Below are 26,533 nucleotides of genomic sequence, written 5' to 3' on the forward strand. Positions count from 1 at the left end.
CTTCAGTATATAGTACCACTGTTGCTCTACGAACGCAACAAGCTTGATGAACACAGTGGAAGGGGCAGTGGAGAAGATACATACTATAGTTTTCATCCAATTGAATTTAGGCTACATTCAAGACATCAAATGAATTAGAGGTAAATATTGAGAGTAGTCCTTTAAGTAGACAGACACATTTGATAAGAAATTGGTGTTTACTAATAAATGAGTAACTTTCCCCAATAAGTGCTGCTTCCTACAGAGGGTCAACATAGCTTATAGCAGCAATGGCTTCAGGCCAGTACTGTGCTATTGTGGGGTTGGGAGACAGCAATTCCTTGATTCTACTTACTACTACTGTTATACTGTGGTTCCAGTTCAGGGCTGTGCTATGGTGGCAAAAAGGCCACAACTCCTCATTTACCTTAAGGACTTTCTTCACAGTTAGAGAAGGGGAGGCTCACGTGCAAGCAGACATAAAAGTCAAGTACTGAAGATATCTAGAGTTTAATAGGCACCTCTGGAAGTTAGACAGCCCTAATTTACATTTTCCATCTTAGGATAGTGGCTGGGGGTCAGTAAGAAAGATTTGTTTCAAATGATGTAACAGTTTCCTCTTAGAGCAACTTTCTTCTGAAACTGCTACAATACTACCCTTCCTCATGGTAATAGCGTAGTAGTAGATACACCCCCATTTTATTTATCTATTCACAAAGAAGGCTGGTTGTTAGCAATGTGTTATCTTTAAAGGAGAGTGTCACAGAGAAGTTTATACATTACTGACTTGTCAACAGAAGCTTTTGTCTACACAATTTGGAAAAAAAAAAAACACACAGGTAGAGAAAATTAACAGTCACTATCAGATTAGCCAACAAAGCAGCTAGAACAGAAGAAAGCTATTTCACTGTAGGTCCCTAAGTGAGGGATTCAGCCATTATAGTTATCAATAGCCACACTGATCTGTATCAATTAGAAGTTGATCTATACACATTTAAAAAAAAAAAAAAAAGACACTGAAAGTCTTGCCTGATCTATTAGCAACAGCCATTTAATTTGCCCCCTCCCCTTCACAGCTATGCACACTGGGAATACATGCCCCTTTTAGGTAAGGGGTTTCTTTAAAGATAGTGCTATAACAGCCCCAGATTAGCAATAGCTAGTTTAGTTGTAGAAATGGCTATTTGTCTTCAGCTCAAGCCTAGAATTATATATTTTGTTTCATGATCTGACTAGCCATCTGCCTATTTAAGAATTACTAACTTTCAGGTATTAAAAGTGATTGGTAGATACACAGGAAGAAAGTTATGTATGTACTCCTACACTAGTTAGTGATTGTAGAACATTTAGTTAAATTGCAATCCAACACTAATGCTTGCCTGTATTGTGGAAGGATGCCATTGGCTTTTCATTCTTGTGTTAAATGAGGTGGATACTGTACATACGGCAGTAGAGGTAGAGTTTACCAGTAATCTGTTTGAGACTCACTGCTTAAGTTGCTCCCCAGAGAAGTCTTCCTGAAGCATAGGGAGGTCACTAGGAAAGCATGTCTGCCTCCTCCAGAAGCAGAAACTGCTAAGTGTGTCACCATAACAATAAATCATACAAGGAAGAGTAGTTCTGTGGCTGACAGAATGATAGGGCCTTCTCTCCCATTCCTAATGGTAAACGTTGCAGCTTCCATACTCATAAATGAGGTAGACATGAGCATGCCTTAGTTATAATAGTGCTTCGCCATACCTTTATTTGTAGGTTTGCCCAGGTATACCCCACCATATTATATATTCTTTCAAAAGAAAAACTGCTTTGATTGCAATTTTACACCAGGATCTTTTAAAGAAGTAGTATCCCAGTCAAATAATATATTTGAAACTAAATGTACTATCACAGGAAAGACGTTTGCCTTTGCATCTCCCACAGAGATCTTGACGATGGGGTCTCTTGGGGTCCACATGGCGCACTTTCACAGGGCAGGTGCATCTGGTCTGCTTACAGCTCTAGAAAGAAGCAAGGATGTTGGAGGAGAAAGTCCCTGAACTGCAGGGGTACAGGCCAGGCAGGAGATCTGCAAGCTTAGGGGAGGAGGTAGTATTAACGCCAGTAGTTTAGATTATAGGCTGCTCAGTGCAGGGAGGAGTGAGGCTGCTGACAAAGCTCCAGCACACTTGTGGTGCTACAGCACCGCTGGGAGCTCCCAGGCTTAGTGGAAGGAATGGTGGGGAAGGCCCCCCCTCCCCCCAAACCCAGCTCCCGGAGTTAAGCCAGGCTACAGGGCTCCCCAGTGCGCTAGCTGTAGGGAGGCGCTGAGCGGGCTGTGCTCACCTGGCAAGTGATGTCCTCCACGCGGTAGGGGTTGTAGGATTTCTGACACGTCCGGCAGAACTGCCTGAAGTAGACCTGGAGGAAGGGGAAAGGCGGGTCAGGGGCGGTCAGAGCCCGGGGGCGGGGGGGCAGCCCCGGGGGCACCAGGCCTACCTTGTTGGTGCCCTGCACACACCACACGTAGGCGCTCTCCCAGCGGATGTTGCAGTCCTTGCAGTGGTAGTAGCCGTACTTCTGCTCCAGAAACTGGGGGGAACAAGGGTGACTCAGCCACGGGCAGGGAGCCAGCTCCCAGCCACGCCAGGCCTGCCCAGCTCCCGCACCCTGGGCCCTGCTGGCCCCAGGGCCGGGAGAGGCCCCGCCCCCAGGCTTCCCGCCACCCTGCGGCGGCACGCGGGGACCCGCGCCCTCACCTGGAAGCGCAGGCGGGTCTTGCCCGGCTCCGGCTCCGGCTCCGGCTCCTGAGGGGCTGCGGCCTGGGGCTGCCCCGCCTGGCGCTCGGGGGCCTCCCGCTGGCCTTCCTGCGGCGGGGCAGCTGCTGCGGCCGCCTCCTCCTCCGCGGCCTCCTGCTGCGGCTCCGCGCTGCTCCCCGGGGGCTGCTCCCAGCTGGCCCGCACGGCGGCCGCCTCCGTGCGCTGCGGCTGCGGCTGCGGCTCCTCTTCCTCGGCCGCCGGCTCCGGCTCCGGCTCCGGCTCCTCCTCGGCCGCCTCCTGCCCCGGCTCCTCGGGCTCCTCCAGGAAGGTGGTGAGTCTGCGGGACGCCATGGGCGAGTAGACGGCGATGGTCCTGGGGAAGCGGACGGGCCGGCCGCTGGTGGTGGCGGAGCTGCCCTGCTCCTGCTCGCGGGGCCGCAGCGGGGGCAGCCCGGGGGCCAGGCGCCGCCGCAGCAGCAGGGTGCGGGGCCCCAGCGAGCACTGCACCGAGGCGTCCTGCCGCGGGTTCACCTGCACCCCCACCTCCTTGGTGTTGGCCTTGCGGAGCCGCGGCGTCAGGCTGGGGTTCACCTGGGACAGGATCGCCTTCAGCTGCGCCCGCTGGTAGTTGTCGAAGTACTCGGCCGCCGCCGCCGCCGCCGCCGTGTCCCCGTAGCCCGAGAAGTAGGTGCCCCGCTGCCGCCAGGCGCCCGGGGGCCCTTTGCCCTTGGGCGGCTGGTAGCGGTAGGAGTAGGGGGTGTAGGCTGAGTACAGGTAACTCTCCATGGCCTCGTCCGCCATGGCGTCTGCCCCGGCGGCTGGGCTCGCGGGGGCCGCTTTAAATAGCCCGCGCTGGGGAGGGGCAGGCTCAGCGGCACGTCCCGTCCCCCCACCGCCACCTGAGCGGGGCTGCTTCCATTGGCGGAGGGGGAATGAAGCGCCTCGCCGCGGATTCCCTGGCGGGGGTCGCTGTCCCGGGAAGCGGGCGGGTGGGCAGAGGCGGCTCCGCCCGGGCTGCAAGGAACATAGCGGAGGTGAGAGCCTGGGAGGGGAGCCACTGGCTCGCCTCAAGTGACAAGGGCACGCAGAGCTTCCGGCGGGTCTCCGAAGCAAGTCAGCCCCTCACTGGTCCAACCCCTGCGGGGTTCTCTCTCTCTGTTAAACGTCCTGAGCCTCCCTCCCTCCCTCCCTCCCTCTTTCGCTTGGTTTACAACTCTGGTATCTGCCCCCCGTATCCCCGCCGCGTGGGGACCCCAGAGTCTGTGCAGCCTTCATGTGAGCTGAGGGGTCTCGCCGGAGGCTATGCAGCGTGTTCTCTTGAGCAGAGCCGGCACCTTGATTGATCGGTGGTATCGGTGCCCCGGGAGCACGCGAGAGGCTGTGCGCCGCCAACGAAGAGTAATAGCCGGGCGGCTGTGACAGAAACAACAGGCGGATGAGTTCAGGGGGGCGCCGGAACAATTTGTACAGTGGGGGTGCTGACCGCCTTGAACCAAACTGTAAACCCCTGTGTATGGTGGAAACCGCTTCAAGGCAGGCGGTGCGGCAGCCCCCCCCCCCCCCCAGTTCCAGCAGCTATGGCTGAATCTGTGGAGGAGGAAGGAACGCGTGACTGCCTAGGCTGCCAAACATAAGAGCCAGGGACCAGGTAGTTCAAGAAGGGGGGATTTACCTTCCCTGCAGATAAATCCCTGCTAGATACATCTCCAGATAAACTAGACCGTTACTTGCATTTCCTTTTAATTTTTAGTTATCTTTAGAGGGATTTTAATTAGTGACTAATACAGCGTTAATTCATCTTTTCCACGCATTTATAATCAGAACAATAAACAGGATGGTTTTTTTTACAACTAATAGGATGCATGAAATTGAACGACACTTTACAAATATTATCTAATTTGTTCCTTTGTTCACACCATTGATACACAAATTGACTCTTTCCTACAAAATGCTTCATTCCTTTCTGGTACCGGTCCCTGCCTTACTTAATTCACCAAAGAGCGTCTTCCTATGAAGATGTAGATGTATATCTCGTTGTGTCACATTGATTTTTGTACATATAAGGCTATATGTTTGAGGAAATACTCGCAACTGGCACAATAATAAACATATGGTCATCTTATACACTGGGAGTAGTTGGGTTGATTATGGAGGCTGGTCAGTACCCCAGCTGCCTGTTTTACTAGCTCCGAAAACATATTGCAAATACCATATAATATTCCTGTAATTCAAGCGTCTCCGTCTATTGCTCTGACTGTTGTCCAGCTACAGTGCAGTTTGTGCAGTTTCCATCAGAATAGAATTGTGTTCCTCTGTAGTCACTGTGCCGTATGAGGTGTCTGCCATTTCCTCCTCTTTCAGTTTCTTGTAAGAAATATCTGTGTCTTCATCTTCATTTAGGGGATCTTGTTTATAGGTATCTCTTCCGTACATCTTGTACACTAACACAAAAAGCCCTGCTTCTGCAGCCTGGAAAAGGGCATAAAGCAAGGGAAACATATACATACTTCCTATGAGATGTGGTGGAAAGGTTAGTTTTAGTATAGCCGTGCAGAGCTGGACATTTTGACATCCTGTTTCCAAAGACACTGTCCTCTTGCAATGAGGTGGCAGGTGAAATAAAGTAGCTAAGCCATATCCTGAGGCATAGCCTGCTAAGGGCATCAAGAGTGCTACTATGTAGACAGACGCAGGGATACTTGCCAGCAGCTCAGGTCCCAACATAGTGCCAGTCAGAATGAAAAGAAGCACCAAAGTCACTAAAAGGGACCACAAGGAAACCTAACAATAATGAATAATCACAATCAGATATCTCAGAGAAAACAGAAGGGAAAACTTACATTAGAGATGTTTAAAAGCAAATTAATTACATACGCAAATATTAAAATAGTATAAGGAAATAATTTAAACTATATTTTTGTTTTAAAAATCAGCACATTTTATTGCAGCTGTTACAGCAGAAGCTTTTCCTTATATGAATAGTGAACAGACAAAATGTGATTGAAGGACATTGAAAAGACCACTCTGCTTAATCCCAAATTCTCTTGAGTTTGTCATACCTTTAGCATTTCTAACATAGAGCTTCTTTTAAACTATCCACTGATGGACAGATTCTGCTATCCTTTCTTACCTTGGACCTGATCCAAAATTTCAGTGGGCTTTGAATCAGGCCCAAGGTGAACAAGGGTGGAAGAAATCTGTCTCCTAATTAGTTTTTAACAGTATAACTTGTCTGGGATATTTTCTCAGAAAGACAGTAACAATCTGCATTAATGTTTGTAAATTTTCATTTAAAAAAGAAAATGAAGCTAAGTCTTTTTTTTTGCTATAATACTTTAAAATATTACCTTAAAAGGGTAAATTGGATAAACTATTTAAAGAAATTTCATCTTGCCTAACAATGTGTATGTCAAGTTTAAACCTAAAGGAGATATAAACCATCCAAACTGACAGTTAAAAAGGATGGTACCAGTTCTGAGATAAGGTCTGATCCCATTGAATTCAATGGCAGTTATATAATTTACTTTAATTGATGCAAGATTGGGCCTAGAGTTTGGGTCGTTTTAGTGTATTCAGTGCATGCTGCAGCCATTGAGTGATTTTTGCAGTATTAACGGGTTGTGTGCTGAGTGCCTTTGCTTTGCTTTTGAGCATGTTTTGCTTGAAAGTTTACCTTAAGTTTTAACTTCTGTATTTTGTTTTTTGATTAACAGAAATATTCATTTCCCTATTATTGCTTTCAACATAAATATATGTTTAAAGACTTTTAAAGACTTCAGTCAGGTAATTATGGTTAGTAGTTTCATTTTTCTATCCCCATGAATTCCCTTTCCTGAAACCTTTCTCTTCCCCTTCCTTACAGGTAATGTTAGTTAAAGATAATAAGATTGTATATTTCTGTTGTTCAGTGAGACCTTTTTTTTTTTTTTAGTTGTCCTCATCCTTCCCTAAAACACTGGGTGAAATCCTGGTACCTTTATATATTTTGTTGAACCTTCGAAATTATTTTCAAATAACATGCACATAAATGTACTTTAATATTGTTTTTCTTATTGACTGCCATACAAATTGCTTGCATGATGAAGGTTTAGTTAGAAATATAGAAATTGGTTGTGCCACGATTGATGAAAAATGCTTATTGAAAATTTGTATATTTCCAAACAAAGAAATAACTTAGAAAACAATAACTGTTGTTATTTTTTTGTTTTAATTATTCCAAATTAAGATAGTTGTTCGTGTTACTATTTTTGTTAGGAATTTACTGATTTTATTGCCTGTGGGACTGAAGCTACTAGTTTTAATGTGGATATAGTACCTGATTATATTTATAACATTATTTATTTAAAGCACATGCTTAGCAATGATGTTTCATAATTAGAAATATATTGAGCATTTCTTTTGTGATTTGATCTGCTCTTGTTACATCGAAGAAATGGCATTGTCTACCTTACTTTTTATTTAACCTTACTGTAGGGAAATAGCGATTCATCCTTTGGTCTTTGTGAGGGAGCAATTTTGTTTTTTAACAAAACGTTTCTTGTAGCCAACTCTAATCCTGCCTGTAACTGTTTTACAGAAAACAGTCAGGCACCGGCAGTATTTTATTACTAGTTGACCACAATGGGCGCTTATACTTCCTCTCTGGAAAACAGAGAGAGAGATTCTGTTTAGAATTCGGAACAAGTCCTGAGGGTTTTCACCAGTTTATGTGATGAGCCTTAGTCCTATGATTTGAGTGATATCAATAAAATACACGGAAGTGCTCAGTTTCTACACTGACATGCTGTCCTGATGGAAACAGATACCGTGCACGCTGCTCTTCATGCTGGCTCCTCTACTCTTTGGAGTATTCACGACGTAGGGCAATATTTATACGGGTTGGCAAGCTTTACCCGTCTCTTTATTGTAGATCTGTTAAATCTTCCCCCACGTGCATCTTTTCTTATCCTTAAACTAGACCATGTGCACTCTATATCCTAAAGCAGCAGCGCCTATGGTGCGGCTCCGAGAAGCAAAGCCCTTCCCCACACCCCTATGACCACCCTAGCGAGAAGGAGCTCCCTAGAGGCCTGCTCTGGAGTGGTGCTCAGCACCTCTGTGTATGTAGAAGCGGGACCCGGCGCAGCTGTTCTTACCTTGAGCAAGAGGTCGGCGACCCGTGTGTACTTGTAGCGGATGAAAACTCCTACGCCGATGGGGAGCAAGGTGCTGCATAGGGTCAGACTCACGGCCCCCAGGGGCAACAGCTGCACCAGAGGCGTGTTGATCCAGGCGCGGCTGTATATCCACAGGCACAGGGGCATCAGCAGCAGGGCCAACAGGGTGGATGAGGCGGTCATGATAATACTGCAGCAGGGAGGGGACAGAACAACAGGCAGCGGGTCAGCAAGAGCCGCTCTTCCATCAGCTGCTAGGGTGGGGGGAACAGGACCTCCTCGGGCTCCAGTAAGAGCTGGCGGTACAAATCCATTTCGTGTAACGAGGCACAAACCTATTGTACAAAACCCTTCTCTAGGAGCTCGGACAAGAGTCGCCCAGGGCGCAAGTAGCTGTTTGATTGCAAGAATTTCCCCTCAGTTACCGAGCAGATTGGACAGTGGCCTGAATATGGTTTTTAGGAAGGGGAGGGGTATTGCCAGCTGTGTTTTTTGTGAAAAGAAGAAGATATGTTTGCATGTAAAACCTGCCTGCCTTGGGGTGTCTTGGGGCACAAACAGATAATAATCAGCACGGGTTGGGCTCCCCTCATCTCCCAAAAGCGCGCAGCCAGCGCGGGAGATAGCGCAAGAGCTGACAGTGATTTTGTCCCCCCAAAATTCCCTTGATGAGATCCTGAAACCGGCTCCTCTGTCCCGGTACCCACGGGCCGCGCCCCGGAACAGGCTGGCACAGATCTGATTATAAAATAGCAAATATTTTAAACAACCGTAAACCGGACAGTCCTGCCGCAGCACTCACCGTTCACACCCACACCCCAGCACAACCACACCCCCCGCACTGCTAGTGACCCCCGGCACAGCCACATTGCCCCTTCCTCCCACCCCCACCCCTTTCACGGCACATCCGCCCCCGCACTGATACTGACCCCCCGGCACAGTCACATTGCCCCTTCCTCCCAGCCCCTCCCCGGCACATCCACCCCCCCGCACTGATATTGACCCCCCGGCACATCCACATTGCCCCTTCCTCCCACCCCCGCCCCCGCACTGATACTGACCCCCCGGCACAGCCACATTGCCCCTTCCTCCCACCCCCGCAGCCCCTCCCCGGCACATCCACCCCCCCGCACTGATACTGACCCCCCGGCACAGCCACATTGCCCCTTCCTCCCACCCCCGCAGCCCCTCCCCGGCACATCCACCCCCCCGCATTGATACTGACCCCCCCGGCACATCCACATTCCCCCTTTCTCCCACCCCCCAGCCCCTCCCCGGCACATCCACCCCCCCGCATTGATACTGACCCCCCGGCACAGCCACATTGCCCCTTCCTCTCACCCCCCCAGCCCCTCCCAGGCATATCCACCCCCCCCGCACTGATACTGACCCCCCCGGCACATCCACATTCCCCCTTTCTCCCACCCCCCAGCCCCTCCCCGGCACATCCACCCCCCCGCATTGATACTGACCCCCCGGCACAGCCACATTGCCCCTTCCTCTCACCCCCCCAGCCCCTCCCAGGCATATCCACCCCCCCCGCACTGCTACTGACCCCCCGGCACATCCGCCCCCGGCACATCGAGGCCCCCGGCTGCCTCCCTCTCACAGCGGGGCTCAGACCGCGTTCTCCCGGGTCCTTTACTGCGGCAAGGGGCGATGCCTGCCCCGCCGGGGAGGGAGATGAGCCGGGCGCGCCGGGGAGGCAGCGGCCCCGGCCGGCTGGGTACCTGAGGTTCATGTCTCCGTTGACCAGCAGGGACATGAGGTTGGAGAGGTTCCCCCCGGGGCAGCAGCCGCACAGTAGCACGGCCACGGCTGCCACCTCGTCCAGGGCGAAGAGCAGCGCCAGCAGGAAGGCCAGCAGGGGCATGAGCACGAACTGGCAGAGCAGCGCCAGCAGCACCCCCACCGGCCGCCGCAGCTGCCCCCCGAGCTGGCTCAGCTCCACGGTGCAGCCCAAGCCCAGCATGGTGGTGCACAGCGCCAGCCCCACGAACACGCTCAAACCCTGGTTCAGGGGGGTGTCCCAGAACGGGGGGCTGCCCCCCGGCCCCCTGCCTGCCTGCGGCGCCCGGCTGGAGGGGCTGGGGCTGCCGCTGCTGCTGTTCTCGGGCTCCGGGGAGAGCGAAGCGAAGGGGGAAAGAGTCCCGTTCTCCGCCCAGGAGCTGTCCATGGCTGTGCGCTGTGTGTGCGCGCCTGGCAGTCAGCAGCTGAGCATCTAGTCAGAAGCTGCCAGGTCCCTATCGCCTGCCCAAGCACTGGAGGAGCCGGGAGGCCCCACAAGGTGGGGACTGATAGGCAGTGAAGAGGCTGAGGAGACTGTCAGTCAGTCCCTGGGCTGAAGCACTGGCACATCTTAGCCCTCCTCAGACCCTTCATCCCCACCCCCTAAACACCTCCATTTACAGCCAAGCACAACAGCCCTCATTCACACACACTGAATTAATCCGCCCTACACAATATAGCACCTCCAGCTAGACACACTGCATCGAGTATACTCACACTACATTAGGTTCCCTCTGTCTCTTACACAAGAACGCTTGCTTTTTTTGTATCCAGTGTGTCTTGTGTCTGCTTTATATAGGGTGCATTCAGTCACACACTTAACCCACATGCATAGACAGTCATCCTGTTAAGAAGCTACTCCAGGCAGGGCCCATGTCTTCCTTTGTGTCTGTTATGGTGCCATACTCGCTGTCAGCAGTCAACCAATAATGCAAAATGTTTTATTGCAGGTCTAGTGGAAAAACAAACACAAACCTCTTGCTATGATTATTTTGTCTGGTAATCTCTTGTGAAAGACCATGCTGCTTGAAAAGAGAAGCAAGTGTTATCCACTGGGTCACCTTTGTCCGCTATTCCTCCCCCCCCCCCCCAAAGAAGTCTAACAAATATTTTCAACTGATAAAGACTTGACAGGGGATTTTTGGAGGATGGACTATGAGCAGGCACATTTCAGTTTCACTCCAAGCATGCTCGTGACAAAAACAACAACAATCTACTATTAAATATTACTATTATTTTCTGATTTTTGGTGCTTAATCTAGCTCAGCATCCTAAAGCAAAATGAGCTGATCATCACAGTGTCCTCCTAAGTGAGCAATGTCAGCTTTACCTTTGATACATTCAAGGAAGGTCCAAGGTCATTCCCACTAATGGAAAGAGTGTACTTGAGTAAAAGCTATGGCATGGCTGAGGAATGATGAAAAGCTCTTTAGCCAGGTCAAATTAGAGTCACTTTCTGCTGATGGTGGGCTTCAATAATGAGCAAAGAACAAACTGTATTTAACCAAGAAATTATGTGATTTAATTAATAGTAATAAATCACACGGTTTTCTGTTGCTGCATGGATCTAGATAGGGGTGCTCACTCCCCCTCTTGCTTTCCAAACTGGAAACTTTTCCTCACAATGTAATTTTCAGAATAACCCTGGAATCTATAGAGTAGAGATGAATACTATACAGATTTTATGATGTTATTCTTGATTTGCCTAGAGGAGAGACCCTTGCTAGACACTCCAAAAAATCTGTTAGTAAAAGCGGTCTATATGACATTGAAAAATCAGTTTGTATGATATGCAAGTGACAGCGCACCAGCCAGAAGGTGACAGAGGCCTATCCTGTCCATTCCATTTAAGTGGATGAAGGTTTCTAAATGTAGTGGGTGAAATTCTGGGCCCACTGAAATCAATGGGAGTTTTGGCATTGATCTCAATGGGTATGTCTACACTGTAATAGAAGACCCATGGCACAGCCGTGGCTGTCCCGGGTCAGCTGGTTCAGACTAGTTGCAGGTCTTTAATTGCTGTGTAGACAAACCCAATGGGGCCAGGATTTCATCAGTATGTGAGGATCTCTCTCACCCATCACTCAAGCAATGTATACAGGAAAAACCTAATTTTCCAGAGTTGTTCTAATTTTCTGGCATCAGATGGGTTTTAAAATGATGTTTAAAAATTGCCACCTTTCTCATATCTTATTTTTTAATATTTATTCATTATTTTATGTTGTCTGTTTCTTTAAAAAACTTAATGCCATATTAAAAGACAAGTAGGACTTAGGAGACAAGGGCATGCAAGGAAAGGAGAGAAGAGGAGCCTCTGGGGGTGGTCTGGGCTGTGGTGCTTCATGCTTTGTTGAGTGCCACTCAGGGCCTCAGGGATAAGGATTCTTCTGCTACATAAAAGGCTTGGACGTGCCACTGTCCATGCTTCCTGTTGTGGTTCTCTGGTGGGACCAGCTGCCCCCGAGTTTGGCCTATCACATGAGGTGCCCTCTCCTTTGTTGCCTTTTGTTTTTAAATTTAGTGCACTTCTGTGCTGTGCACTATGGGGTGTCTCAGATCAGACCTCATAATGCATAACATGGTGGGGCACAAAATTCCAACACAAGAATGGATAGAGGGAAGCTAGAGCGAGGCCCCAAGCTACTTAAATCCCCACTGCCTGTGCCATCTGGTCCTACACTTCTCCAGCAATAGTCTTCACCTCCACTCACCCCAAGTCTGTGCATCTTAAATTCTCTTGGGCCCTGGGCCCCTTTCCACCCAGGATATTGTTCCACAGCTAGTTGGATTCTGTCCCTAATCTGTCGTTGAATGAGTCTTCCAGGACATCCAAGTCCCGGAGCCTCCTGTGAAATTTCCTTAGAGTTCTGTCTGTCAGTCCAAAACTTTTAAAAGAGTACCTCCACAAAACTTGAAAACCCAAAGTAAAATGGGAGTCTAACTGAGCCTTACATTCCAAAATTTCAGATTGCACTACTTGTCTCAGTGGAGACATTCACTGCTCTTAAAGAAGCACACAGCTAGGCCTACAACAAACCCCTAATATTCCAGCAGACACTATTAGTGACCCAATAGAAGCAATAGAGTAGAATAGATCCTTTTGTTAAATCCATAATTACCAAATTATGGGATAAATGTAAATGTTTTTCAGATTTGGTATATCACCGGGGACAAAGTAATGGATACAGTGTAGTAACTTGGCCATTCAGTAATTCCACTGTGAATGGTTTTATTCTATTTTCTTTTCCTGGTCATTTAGTTGAAGATAGGATAGGGAGAGAAGACGAGTCGTATCATAGGTGTTAAACAAACAGCTACAACCCAGTCCAAACCATGATTTAATTTGCTGGTAAAACAAGGCAATATATGCTTTTAGATGGGACAACACTGAAGTGCAGTGTTTGTTTGGCCTTGAGAATCAACAGAATTGTTTGAAACTAAATAATTTGCAAATCTACTTGTGCTGAAAAATTTTTACAATGTGTTTAGATTGCTCACAAATTTAGTATATACTGTGTCTTTCTCATTTTTACCCTTCACATTCTATCTATATACTCACACCACATTCTTTCCTCACTTATTATATCTCTATTTTTTTTAGTAACCCCATTATATAGTTTCTCTTCTGGTACCTATGAACAGAATATAAGTTACACAAAGAGCAAAAGCAGGCTGGTTATCAAGTAGGCAGTGAAGAGAGCAGAAGAGAACTGCCCTTCTTATCTATGAACATGACTCCTAAAAGCAGGCATGTTCACAGAAAGATAGTTTTGCATCATGATCTTTACAATTAATTATAGTGCAACCCACTTACAGTGAACTTGGATATAATGACGATTATGTTAACAGTGAAGAAGAATGAAAATCTCAAATTGTTTCAGTGCTTTACATTGTGTTGCTTCCAGTTACTGAGAACTTCAGCTTATGGAAAAAACATGACCTAGCTGTAAGAGGCTTCTGGTGTATTGTAACAAATAAACACAAGATATTTCTTAAAATTTATACCAGCTACTTAAGAACTAAGAGTCAAATTGAATTCTGGTTTAAACAGGAGCCATACCATTGACTTCCATGTAGACAAACCGAGTTACTTAGGCCAGATCTGAATTTAACTTCTTGTGTTTTATTAATTCCCTATACAGTCAGCATTGGCACCGTATGTAGCAAGTGAAAAGTATTTTTATATCTAGAAGGTACAGTCAGGCCTATCCAGCCTTTGTACTTTCTGTTTGGCGTAGTCTCTTTAAATTGCTTCCGGGTTTCATATTATGTTACCACAACAACTGTATTAGTATGTAAGCTAGATACATGAATTATCCATTTTCTTTCAAGGGAGAAAATGATACTGACTGACCTCTTTTACAAGGAGTGACAAATTGGCCATCTGACCCTAAAAAACATTGGTAAATGTTCTCTAAATGTATATGTGGTTTTTAAACCAATTCTTATAAACTGGAAAAAATCCAATTTGAAAATTGTGGGGCAAAATGGTGCCCTGGAAATACTTTCTTGTAAATTTAGTGTTATAAAGTAGGTGCAGTTTTTTATAAGTGGCACTGACCATGGGCAGCTGGTGAACCAGCCGTTGTGGGAGGTTAGCCCTGGCCCCACCCTTTCTGCCCGAGGCCCTTCTCCTCCCCCTCCACTTCTGCCCCCCTCACCTGCAGGAGCCCAGAGCACTCCCTCCTGAGGCCCCGGCCCTACCCCGGGTTGCCCGAGTGCCCCCAGCCCTGGAGCACTGCGCGGCAGTGCGGTCCCAGTGCCCCAGACCTCAGCCCCTGAGCACTGGGTGGGTGGGTGGCACAGCTGCAGTGCCCCCAGCCCCTGAGTGCCCCCAGGCCTAGAGCGCCGGAGAGCCGAGTGGGGTGGTTCCAGCACCGCAAGCGGCAGCCAACCTGGGCCAGACTGGGCCACAGAGGAACTGCAGGAGGGGGGTTCGGGGGTAGAGCACTGACAGGGCTATGCCAGGCTGTTTGGCGAGGCACAGCCTCCCCAGGCCTATGATACCTGTCGGCCATGGTACTGACTGCATTTTTATTTAGTGAAGTTTGAATTCTATAGCAGAATGTAAATGATATAAATCCACTTTATAACGCCATCCATGGTATTGAAATTTTTCAGGCATAGGGAAGTGTGTGTCTTTTCTTAATGTAACTTGAAACAAAGATACAGAGCCTTGATACCAGAGAAAGGAGAGCCTTTTAATGAAGGCTGAGTATACCACCAGAAACATGCTAAACAAGCTTTGCCAGTTACTCAGATATTAGCATATTGTATTAACAAGTGAGAGACCTGGGTGAAAGGATCTTTGGGTCACTTGATTCTCATACTGGACCGTGAAAGCATCTTATGTGTTCCAGGAACAACACAAAATTTTGGTTGTTGCGCATATGCCACTAGGTTTCCACTTTACATTTAAATATGGACATTCTTGGAAATTGGGTTTTACCCCTGAGTTTTTGGACTTAACTTTTGTTCAACACCTGTCATATGGTTGTAGCAGGGCTTGGTTGTGGTGGCCGTCAGTGAGGTGTACACAGCAGAGTGTTGGCAAGAGGGGTTCTTAGGGTTTCTTACATCACCATAGTATCTAAACACTTAGTTACTATGATGACAAAACTATAGAAAACCCTAAAATAGATAGCTGGAGAGTCGATGAGAAAGCAAAGGATGCCCACTTTCCCCTCACCGCCTTTCTGCTATTTCAGCTTGAAAACTAGGACATGTTAAAGAGCATGTGGGTGAGAGAAAACTGTACTTTCCTAACTCTCTAGTCCCTTTTCAGTTTTCTCCAACTTTCTAACCTCTTTATTGTATTTTCTGCCCGAATCTGCAGGTGGTGGGGAAGCTGAGCTGCTATAGTCTGTCAGCATTGACCACTCAGTAATTCTCTGACTCCATGTGGATCTGATGCTGCATGTTAGAGTGGGCCGGTTTATAGTCTCATGCTGGAGGTTGGGAGAGAATGTCTTGACAGGTGACAGGCCTGTGGGGGATGAGGCCTTGAGAGACTTCTGCATTCTGTTAGCTTGTTGTCACTTTTACCTGTTCTGCTGGGGATGACTTCTTCAGGAGGTGGTGTTCTTTACAAATGCTGGGACAAAACACGGTTGTCAGGCTGACATCACCAGGGCTATGAAAACAGTCATTCCCAGTTTTCAGCCACACATGGTCAGTCTTCAGATATTTTAAGTTAATTTCTATTTAGCTCTAAATAGAAATAAAATTCAAAATCAAGACAATGTAAGGAATAGAATTGGCAGTCTTGCACCCTGAAAAACTATTTTTCATTCTATCCAAAAACTCTTAAACAAACATATTCCATAAGTGGGCATCACACTCATTAAAGATCCTACATGGGAAATACAATCTCATACACTTAAATTGGGTTTCTGCTAATTGCCCTTATCAACCAATAAACCCTCTTTTGTATGTAAACATCTCTTGTTCGCAAAAAGAAAAGGAGTACTTGTGGCACCTTAGAGACTAACAAATTTATTAGAGCATAAGCTTTCGTGAGCTACAGCTCACTTCATCGGATGCATTTCTTTTTGCGAATACAGACTAACACGGCTGCTACTCTGAAATCTCTTGTTCGGTTACTCTGTTTTGTTGGGACATATGCTTTTCTCTGCTATGTGGAGAGTACCAAAATGCACCAAAATTGGGGGTTGGGCTCTGAGAGTTTAAGGGACCTGGAGCGCAGTGGTGGGGAGGGAGATGAGCCATAGAACCATTGTTCCCTATGACATGCTTCCCTGTTGTCTGGGCAGAATTCTGTTTGCTGTGAAAACTTGTCCACGTGATGCTGGTTGCCAGACTAACAGTAAATCCCCATACACAGCTGCAAGCAACACCTGAGGTAGAGTTTTGCTTTATCTAGAAAGTGAACTGTGCTGCCATAGGAAAGAGGAAGCCCAGTGTGCTACGCAGAGGCCTGGCCTCCTGTGGATATACTGAAATCTGCATTGTTAGGAGAATAAACCCTGTCCCCAAAAAACATATTGGGACAAAACTCCATGAGTAGAAACTTACAGTTTCCAGTCCCCTACATCGAAGAACCTGTGTAGAGGTAGCATGTGTCCCATTATTATTTGTGGCTTTAGCCTATATTGTCTTTGTGAGTATGAGATTACTCTTCTGGTTTACTGGAAGGCAGAATACAGTGTTGCAGAATAACTGTTTTGGGTATTCTTTCATGATTGCCTCTAGCTGGTGGTGCTTTCCTTTCATGAATTATAAATCTATTTGATTCATGCCCCTCTCTCACAGACAGCAGTGTGAGAAGTGACTTTTTACTTTGCATTGCCATCTAGCCCAGTGTTTCTCAAACTTTTGTATTGGTGACCCCTTTCATACAGCAAACCTATGAGTGTAGCCCCCCCGCTTATAAATTAAAACACTTTTTTTTTTATTTAACACTTATAAATGCTGGAGGCAAAGCAGGATTTGGGGGTGGAGGCTGACAGCTCGCAACTGCCCATGTAATAACCTTGTGACCCCCTGAGGGGTCACTACCCCCAGTTTGAGAACCCCGATCTAGCCCAAACTGACAATGAGTGGTGAACACAAAGTGTTAGTTGTTATCAATTTGACACTTTACAACTTGTGCATCAGACTCAAACAGCTAGAGTTTTAATTAGTTAATTTTGATGTAACGGAGCATATTCTGACCCTTAGGTACTTACACAGGGTTAGCAATACTGAAGTCAAAGAAGTTAATCTGGATTTACACTGACGTAATTAAAATCAGAATCTAGCCCAGAATAAGACAGAATAAGAATCTGTACTTGAGACAGGCCGAGGTACTAAAACATGGAGCTGTGCCATTAAATAGCACAAATTATTCCTAAAATAACCTCCTGTTGCTCATATAAAACAGGTGCTGCTCAAATACATAGGAAGACATGGCCCCTGCCCCAAAGAGTATACACTCTAAAAGGCAAAAACAGACAGAGAGGTGGGGCAAGAGATACAACAGAGAAGCAAAGTGATCAGGGTGATAAGGGACACACTCTTGGTTAATTCCATGCCTTTTCTCCTTAAATAACGTATCCCCAACTGTCCACCACTAAGCAAACTGGCTACATCTTAATTCCTCTTTCCCCCCAGACTTCTCCTCTTGCCCGTCTCCATTACTACTGGCAACTCCATAGTTCTCTGAGCCCAAAGGCTTCCAACCTATGCGTAATTTTTTTAGTCCTCTTTTTTCTCCCCTTATATTGAGTCTACAGTTTAATCCTGCTGGGTCTTCCTATATAAATCTCAAAAATCTGTCTGTTTTTCTTATCCACCGCCAATACCCTAATCCAGAGACCTAATTGCACATACAACCACTGGAGGGGGAAAGCAGGACACCAGTACACTATCCCAGTATTTTACTGTTATGTTAACATTTCCACAACACAGCTTCAAAATATATATTCTTGCTACCTGCAACCCTTTTAATAGTTGCACTGCTGCCTGATTGTCTCCAGAACTGCAACCTTCTCCTTTCTGGAGTCCCATCTTGCCCCTCTTCAATTCATCCAAAATGCTGCTGCTGCAGAAATCATCTGCTTAGCTTGTTGTCCCAACCAACCCTAGCTCATCCTCAAATCCCCTTGTTGACTTCCCCTTGTCTCCATCCTCAAACTCAAGCTCCTTGTCCTCTCTTTCAAACTCACATAATCTGGCTTTCCCAAAACTCCTTCTCCTCTTCCCTTCCCTCTCTCACTGTGTCCAGGTGGCAAGACTATTCTTCATATTCTTCCCCCTCTCTCTTCTCCCAGGCTTACTTCAACATCATCTCTTTTCCTGGAACCCTCATCTCTTACCCAACCCACCATGCCTCTATCTTCTTCTCCTTCAAATTCCTCTCACAAACTGCACCTCTTCTAACAGACCTATCTGACTCTGGTATGTCCTTATTTCCCCCTACAGAGAAATGTCCTGACATTCATAAGCTTTAGATACAATTTAATTAAAAAGGTTGTGGGAGAAGGGGAAAACTTGATACACAACTTGTATAACTAAAAAGGGTTTTAACGTCTCTGCTTAGCCACATTGTCCCTTCCTTTGTTTATACATTGTCTATTTAGACTGTAAACTCTTTACAGCAGGGATCTTGCTGTCCTACCTTGCTATAAAGCACCTAGTATTCTGCTGGTGCTATACAAGTAATAAACAGTAGAAATAATAATTAATGCACATCCACTGCTCAGTGTTTTTCTTTAAGATGAAGACCATTAATCAACAAATGACAACACTGTGATCCAATTGCCAGTATTCCAACATGTTATAATTTAGCCTCAGATGCTTAGAACTGCATAATCCTCCTTCCAAGTCCATAGCCAAATTCCCATTGAATTAATTAGGAGCAGCATTGAGCCTGTAGGATTTTAATGCCTTATGTTTCCACAACTTTAAAAAATGAAATAAAGAGGTATGTCAGTAATCTGCACAGGGTGAAAAAGGCTCTGCTCCAGGAAGTGAATCTATCTGGCTTCAGGGTGGGATATAGAATACTCCTACACTTTAGTTGCCAGATGACAAATGTTGAGACAGTTGTACCTTTAGCATTGTATTAACAGTTATTAGTAATATGTACTCAAAGGCTACATCAAGAATATTTTTCAGAAATTAAGAAGTGGCTTGGGGGAGTTAGGAATTCACGTTGCCCTTTAAAAGAAATCTCAGATGTTTGTTTAAATCAACTTTAATAGAAATAACATCATCTTTAAAACTATCTTCTTTGATAGCTTTTGATCTAATCCATAATCTAAAGCTGAGTTATCAACTGGATAAGGATGAAAATTCTTCATAAAATAAATGAGGTAATGAGCAATGCCTCTCTCAGTCCAGGAGAATCAGAAAAAATAGTGTTACATTCGGTCAGCCTCATCTCTCTTCACATCACTGCCTGCTTCTGAAGAAAGGTTTCAGAGTAGCAGCCGTGTTAGACTGTATCCACAAAAAGAAAAGGAGGACTTGGGGCACCTTAGAGACTAACAAATTTATTTGAGCATAAGCTTTCGTGAGCTATAGCTCACTTCATCGGATGCATTCAGTGGAAATTACAGTGGGGAGATTTATATACACAGAGAACATGAAACAATGGGCATTACCATACACACTGTAATGAGAGTGATCAGGTAAGGTGAGCTATTACCAGCGGGGGGGGGGGGGGTAACCTTTTGTAGTGATAATCAAGGTGGGCCATTTCCAGCAGTTGACAAGAACTTCTGAGGAACAATGGGGGGGGGGAATAAACATGGGGAAATAGTTTTACTTTGTGTAATGACCCATCCACTCCCAGTCTTTATTCAAGCCTAAGTTAATTGTATCCAGTTTGCAAATTAATTCCAATTCAGCAGTCTCTCGTTGGAGTCTGTTATTGAAGTTTTTTTGCTGAAGAATTGCCACTTTTAGGTCTGTAATTGAGTGACCGAAGAGATTGAAGTGTTCTCCGACTGGTTTTGAATGTTATAATTCTTGACGTCTGATTTGGGTCCATTTATTCTTTTACGTAGAGACTGTCCATTTTGGCCAATGTACATGGCAGAGGGGCATTGCTGGCACATGATGGCATATATCACATTGGTAGATGTGCAGACTCCAACGAGAGACTGCTGAATTGGAATTAATTTGCAAACTGGATACAATTAACTTAGGCTTGAATAAAGACTGGGAGTGGATGGGTCATTACACAAAGTAAAACTATTTCCCCATGTTTATTCCCCCCCGACCTCCCCCCCCCCCCCCCCCCCCGCTGTTCCTCTGACATTCTTGACAACTGCTGGAAGTGGTCCACCTTGATTATCACTACAAAAGGTCCCCCCCCCGCTCTCCTGCTGGTAATAGCTCACCTTACCTGATCACTCTCGTTACAGTATGTATGGTAACACCCATTGTTTCATGTTCTCTGTGTATATAAATCTCCCCACTGTATTTTCCACTGAATGCATCCAATGAAGTGAGCTGTAGCTCACGAAAGCTTATGCTCAAATAAATTTGTTAGTCTCTAAGGTGCCACAAGTCCTCCTTTTCTTTCTTCTGAAGAAATAAACTCCGTTTTAAAAGTCAGTCTGTTATCCAATACAGTATAAATATTTGGCATAATTATCTTCATAAGGAGCGTTACATGCAAATGAAAGAGGGACTTGACTGAGGCAACCTTTTTTCCAATAGACTGAACACCACTGTCTCTTTAGGAGAGGTATCAGTCCAAAGCGTGCAGTAAGGTGGAAGGATTGACTCCTTCATTCTTTCACCATACTAAACTTCTGTTGAAATTGAGGAGAGATTTGGGTACACCAGGAATCAAGGATGGGCCTAGAAAAAGGAAATGGCATGTGATAATAGAGAAGACTGGGAAACTGAAACTCTCTCCTTTGACTGAAAAGGAGGAAAATTGTTGAGACACAGAAGTGTATATGTGTGGTGGGGGGAAGGTTTCTATTTCTCTGAAGAACTGTTGTAAATACGTAAGGCAGTCCAGGAATAAAAGAAGAAAAAGAATGGGAAATAAGTGAAAGGACTGAAGGAACAATATTTCTTTCTAAGGTATTAATTGTACCCCATAGGGAGAGGGGAAGAATCCATCTATCTAAATATAAGTAAATGAGTGAACTGAAAGGGCCTAAATTGACATTAATGACAGTTTAGAGGATAGACACATTCATGGATGTTGTAATCCTTTAGGAAACCATTTCAAATTACATTGAGGTAAATAAAGCTTTAACATATACCAGGACATGGGTACTAGCTCTGACCAAATCCCATTTATATAGTTATCAGCTGATAATAAACCAAATTAATGTGTTAACTGCAATACATTATGGATTGACAGTACAGAAAACTCAATGATAAATTTGAACAGGTCATGGTCCTTGAGAAGTTCTTTGGTCTCATACTGGCTTACTTTCATACCTTTAAAATCTGTGTTTGTTGTACTGCCAGAAAAGTGCCAAATCAGAGTAAATGAGGCAAGGGTTATTTTGTCCAGTGGCCCAGCTTAAATTTAAAAGATGTAGAAGTAGATTTAGTAGTAGTTATAGCTGCATCTGTTTCATGATATGGTATAATAATTTAACCCAGGAAATGAAAGAAGCCCCCTACAGAAAGTAACACCATCCCCTTCAACAAGAGGCTTTTTCTGCATTAAAGGAGATGATTGCTAATGATGTTCCCTCATTAGGAAAATAAAACATTTGTCTGTGAATCCAATCTATATTTTATAGAGCCTCATTAATTAGGCTATTTAGAAAATATTTTTATGTTATTTATTTGTATTTTGATAACATCTAGGAGTCCCAGTCATGGTCCAGGACCACACTGTGTAGGTGCTGTACGGACACAGTGCAAAAATATAGTCCCTGTCCCAATGACCTTAAAATCTAATCAAAAATCAGATAACATCAAATCAATTAAGGAATTAACAAAATTTTAAAAAACCCTTCAAAATAGTCATGTCAGTATGTATTGTAAATGTTTTGTTAGGAAAAAAGTTTTCAAAAAATCTACTATAGGTGAGAAGAAGTAAATATGGAACTTGGAACATCTTAAATAGATATATAGTGAATGCTTTAGAAGGTATTATCTTAATGACATAGTCTTAATAGACACTTATATGTTTTATATAGACCTATTAAAATGTGATAAACCAAGATATTTCCAAATTGCCTAAACAATCCTCTTGATTTTGAATCTAAGATCAAAAAAGCTTTCCCATCACCAGAGTCAAGGAGAACATATTGTTTCTGAGTTTGTATACACTTAGTTTTACTAGAGGACTGAAGCAGAAATATCCATTCTTCTTCAGGTGATGATCCCTAGGTGTATTCCATATGTGAGTACACATGTGCATCATGCACCTGAGTCCAGAATTATTTCACAAGCAGTGTCCATTGGCCCACACATGTACTGTTGTTCTCCTTGTGCTCTGAACCGGGGGTATAAAGTGTGGCGTGGGCCGACGCCTCTCCAGTTCCTTCTTACTGCCACATGGTCTGAATCAGAATCTTCATTGTCCTCAGCTCCTTTCTACTGCATTATTGCTGTAAATATATTGTATGTGTTAGTTTTTAGTAGTTTTTAATATTTTACAGTATAGTCTATCATAGTATAGTTAGATAGTGTTTTCCCCCTTTTCTTTTCCACTCAGGGAAATTTCCCTCCCCAAGATGTCTGGGATTATGCCCAGGGTCCTAGGTTCAAAAACTATGTGTCCTGCCCTTACTCCTTTTCTGTGAGTGACAAATATCAGCTCTGCCTTTACTACCTGGGTGAGGCTCACATGTCTGCCAAGTAGAGCATCTGCTGCTCCTTTCCCCCCAGAACTCGTGAGGGTTGTGAACTGAGACTTAGAAAATATCTGATGGAGAAGGCAATGAGACCCCAATCAGATCTGGGCCAGGGACCTCATGTACATCAATCTCAGCAAGTAGGCAGTGCCCCCCCAAGCACGAGCTCAGAAACAGAAGCTAAGACTGCTAAGTCCAAGGAGAGGGCTTCCCATAAGAGTAAGGGGCACTCTCATAGACATAAGGACAACTCCATCAAAAACTGCCCCAAAGAGAAAGGCTCCCTTCCCACCCCCATTAAAGTTAGAGGAGCCTGCAGACATGGGCACTGAGAACTTAGGAACCGAATAAATCTTCTCGGCAGGAGAAGGTGACATGCAAGGGTATAGGTCTGATGGTTCTGACATTGGTTCTGATGGTTTTCTTCTTCTTTGTATGGCTGTTTTAAATGTAATTTTATATTCAGATGATTAAGCCAGATAATTGTGTCTGGAATAGTAGAGAGTATTGCTGTGATGCCTCCTTCGTATTTGTGAATCAGGCATTGAGTTGTTACATGTTTTGCGGTTTGCCTTGTGAGGAAAGGAATCCCCACCCGAACTTTCTCCAGTTTTGTCCTCCAGATGAGAGAGTCCAAAACCTTAGCCGGAGTTGTCAACCTGTAGTTGATGTTGCCCAGCTCTGGTGAGTAGGCGGAGAGAAGCCAGGCTTGTAGGCAACAAAGATGAAGCCTGGTCAATAGTGTCATGGGTGTCCCTTAATATATCTGGGAATATAAGAATTTTCCTATTATTAAACAAAACATTTCCTTTCCTTTTGGATGTATAAGTTGAGGAATGCTACTAAGGAGTAGGGAGGCGATATGACCACTGTACATAGCATTAATAAGTCCATGACTGGCACACTGTGGCCAGTTCTGGTTCCCACACTTTAAAAAATAATGTTGACAAACTGGTAATAGTTCATAAAAAATCTTCAAGAATGGTCTGAGGTCTGGAAAAGCTGCCTTACAGAGTGAGAATAAAGATGTTTGGTTTATTCAAGACGAGGTTAAGAGGAGACTTTGTCATGGTCTATAAGTACCTAAATGGGGAGAAGATTTCTAGTAATAGGGGGCTTTTTAATCTAGCAGTGAAAGGCATAATGAAATCCAATGGGTGGAAGTTGAAACTAGACAAATTCAGACTAAGGCGCATAAGGGTAATTAACCATTGGAACAACTTGCCAAGGGATGTGGTGGATTCTCCATTATTGAAGTCTTCAAATCAAGTTTGGATGTCATTCCAAAAGATATGTTCTAGCTCAGCCAGAAGTTTTTGGACTTGATGCAGGAATTACTGGGTGAAATCCAGTGGCCTGTATTAAGTAGGAGGTCAGATTAGATGATCATAGTACTCTCTTCTGGCCTTAAAAATTTGAATCATGCAGCATCATGTGCATCACACATTCCCAGTTGAAGGGTGATGTGACTAGAACAATCACAGTGACAGAGAAAGAAGCTAAAGCCTTGATCCTGTAAAGAGATCCACATGAATGGTCCCTGACCCTGCAAGAACCCTCATTGAAGTCAATGGGGGTACACACTCGTGGAATTTATTGCAGGACAGGGATCTAATGTATCTATTTTAGATATTACCAATTCACTAAATATTTTAAACATTTTGGATTTGTGACAGGAAAGATTAAAATCTTTCAGGGTTTAATAATAGAATAACAGTATCAACTATTTGTCCCCTTTGGATATTGAAGAAATACCCCATTTTTGGATGTTTGATGCATGTGATAGGATATGCCAACCTCCCACTCTGGGACAGCACAGGAATTATTTAAATATCTGGCTTGCAGTCAGTTCTCCCTTGCAATGTCTGCTATGACTGTCAAGCCTGGAGGGAGGATACTACAGCTGTAAGAAATAAGTAGGTAGGAAAAAGGAGATAAAAGGGATGAAGCAGGTTACAGAGGGTTAACTGTACTAGGATAGGGAATGCTGCTCTGTTTTAAGCCTGGAAGGAACTGGATGCCTTGGGTCTGAGGCTTGGTCTAAACTTGCATATCTGCATTGCTCAGGTAGGGTTGCCAACCCTCCAGCATTGTCCTGGCGTCTCCAGGATTTAAAGCTTAACCTTTAATTAAATATTATGTCATGATGAAACCTCCAGAAATAAGTCCAACTAGAATTGGCAACACTAGACATGCATGTGAAAAATCCACACCCCTGAGTGACATAGTTATACTGACCTTTACCCTCCCCCTCATGTAAACAGCGCAATGTTGGCCAGAGAGCTTCTTCTTCCGACAGAGGTACCACTTCTCACGGAGGTGGAGTTATTAAGCCAAAAGAGTTCTCTCCCATCAGCTTAGAGCATCGATGCAGCTGTGCCAATGTAAATTAATAGTGTAGACCTGTCCTGAGAACACTAGTGTGCCTGGAAGAAAGAAGGAGGAGCAGGACTAGCACTAGCTCATTAAGGGGAAGACAAGTTCTTGCTTCTAGGCTTTGATCCAAGAGGTTCCTCTGTCTGGGGTTAGGGCAGAATGATCTCAGGGCCTGAATAAGGGTGGTTGAAGCTAGGCCGTCTGTTTTCCTCAGAGAACGACCAGAACTATAACTTGGTCATAAGATTTCATCTAAGATATTATAATTCAATAATTTGGATCTGAGCTCTGATTACTTGATTGGCTGGGTGTTGGATATACCCTAGAAAATGTCTGGAATTATTCATTTATAGCTGCTTTAGAAAATAAGACTCAATTTGCCAACTCTTGTGATTTTTATCACAAGTCTTGCAATATTTGGTGCTTTTCATAAAGCCCCATCTCCAGGAATCCTGTGATGATTTGGGAATCTCAGCTTTCATTTAAAAACACAAGTAAGTTTCTAGCCTGTAAGGTTGTGGAGAAAAGCTTGAAAACATGGCCCAAGTGTATTTAAAGGCTCAAAAAACAAAAGAGAAAAAGAACTCAATGTTTTTTGTTTTTTAAAAATCTCATGAATTTTAAAGAGAGTTACGTGAATTTCGGGGGTATGGCTTATGTTTGTTGAACTCTGGGCACTGACAATAATGAAGGCTACTGGCATGAGGAATAGCAGCATTTTACTGAAAATGTCCAGTTCAGAGGTCTGTGAACACACAGTTTAACAGCTTAGATATTGTCTAGGTGATGTGAACTGAACCTGCGTTTTATTAACTTTAATTTTGCTGGCATTTTCTGGGCTGTGAATGTGTACTTGGAGAACAGAACAATCTGAAGACTGCAGAAGTATATTTAACATTGATAATGCAACTGAGTCAAATCCATGAAATCCTAATAGATTGGGAATAAACATTAATTTTTGTGAAGAGTTTTTAAACTAGTAGTTAGCAAGAAATTTTGTACTCGATTTTATTAGTTAACTAAACAAAAAGGGTAGTGAGAGATCATGCTCTATATTGTCAGTTGAGGTCACATGCGGCAGGAGGAGTAAAAAAAAAACCCCAACCCTATATTTCAGAATGAAAGAATTCAGAAAAAGAGGGATCAGAATAAAGATATATGAAGCTGCCACCTTTTAGGAGCTTTTGAGTGTCTCCTAGACACTACGAAATTAGGT

The 26,533-nt window shown here is 44.7% G+C and overlaps 2 protein-coding genes and 1 long non-coding RNA gene across 3 annotated transcripts in view; 1 reads left to right on the top strand and 2 right to left on the bottom strand.

Annotated features, from left to right (window-relative positions):
• Positions 1 to 1,695: 1,695 nt before the first annotated feature.
• Positions 1,696 to 3,744, bottom strand: ZAR1 (zygote arrest 1). Its single transcript, XM_038398221.2, has 4 exons — positions 2,715 to 3,744; positions 2,455 to 2,547; positions 2,302 to 2,376; positions 1,696 to 1,976 (listed from the first exon to the last, which is right to left on the bottom strand). Exons 1-4 carry the CDS (start codon positions 3,513 to 3,515, stop codon positions 1,833 to 1,835), a joined length of 1,113 nt encoding a protein of 370 aa, XP_038254149.1. The 5' UTR covers positions 3,516 to 3,744; the 3' UTR covers positions 1,696 to 1,832.
• The window catches only part of LOC122460046, a 72,138-nt gene continuing 48,592 nt past the window's right edge, over positions 2,988 to 26,533 (top strand). The window contains exon 1 of the long non-coding RNA XR_006281094.1: positions 2,988 to 3,045. This is a non-coding gene — a long non-coding RNA (uncharacterized LOC122460046). The remainder of the gene's footprint in view (positions 3,046 to 26,533) is intronic.
• Positions 4,438 to 10,173, bottom strand: SLC10A4 (solute carrier family 10 member 4). Its single transcript, XM_038398219.2, has 3 exons — positions 9,601 to 10,173; positions 7,850 to 8,060; positions 4,438 to 5,495 (listed from the first exon to the last, which is right to left on the bottom strand). The coding sequence occupies exons 1-3, from the start codon at positions 10,044 to 10,046 to the stop codon at positions 4,980 to 4,982; spliced, it is 1,173 nt and encodes a 390-aa protein (XP_038254147.1). The 5' UTR covers positions 10,047 to 10,173; the 3' UTR covers positions 4,438 to 4,979.

Source organism: Dermochelys coriacea, chromosome 4, assembly GCF_009764565.3.
Source record: "Dermochelys coriacea isolate rDerCor1 chromosome 4, rDerCor1.pri.v4, whole genome shotgun sequence".
Taxonomy (NCBI): Eukaryota; Metazoa; Chordata; order Testudines; family Dermochelyidae; genus Dermochelys; species Dermochelys coriacea.

Coding starts and splice junctions, on each gene's coding strand:
- SLC10A4 (XM_038398219.2), bottom strand. CDS start 10,046: ATGGACAGCTCCTGGGCGGAGAACGGGACTCTTTCCCCCTTCGCTTCG. Junction 8,061..9,600: donor AACGGAGACATGAACCTCAG/GTACCCAGCCGG, acceptor TCCCTGCTGCAG/TATTATCATGACCGCCTCAT. Junction 5,496..7,849: donor TCGCCGACCTCTTGCTCAAG/GTAAGAACAGCT, acceptor CATTATTGTTAG/GTTTCCTTGTGGTCCCTTTT.
- ZAR1 (XM_038398221.2), bottom strand. CDS start 3,515: ATGGCGGACGAGGCCATGGAGAGTTACCTGTACTCAGCCTACACCCCC. Junction 2,377..2,454: donor GTGTGCAGGGCACCAACAAG/GTAGGCCTGGTG, acceptor CCCTTCCTCCAG/GTCTACTTCAGGCAGTTCTG. Junction 1,977..2,301: donor TGGAGGACATCACTTGCCAG/GTGAGCACAGCC, acceptor GCTTCTTTCTAG/AGCTGTAAGCAGACCAGATG.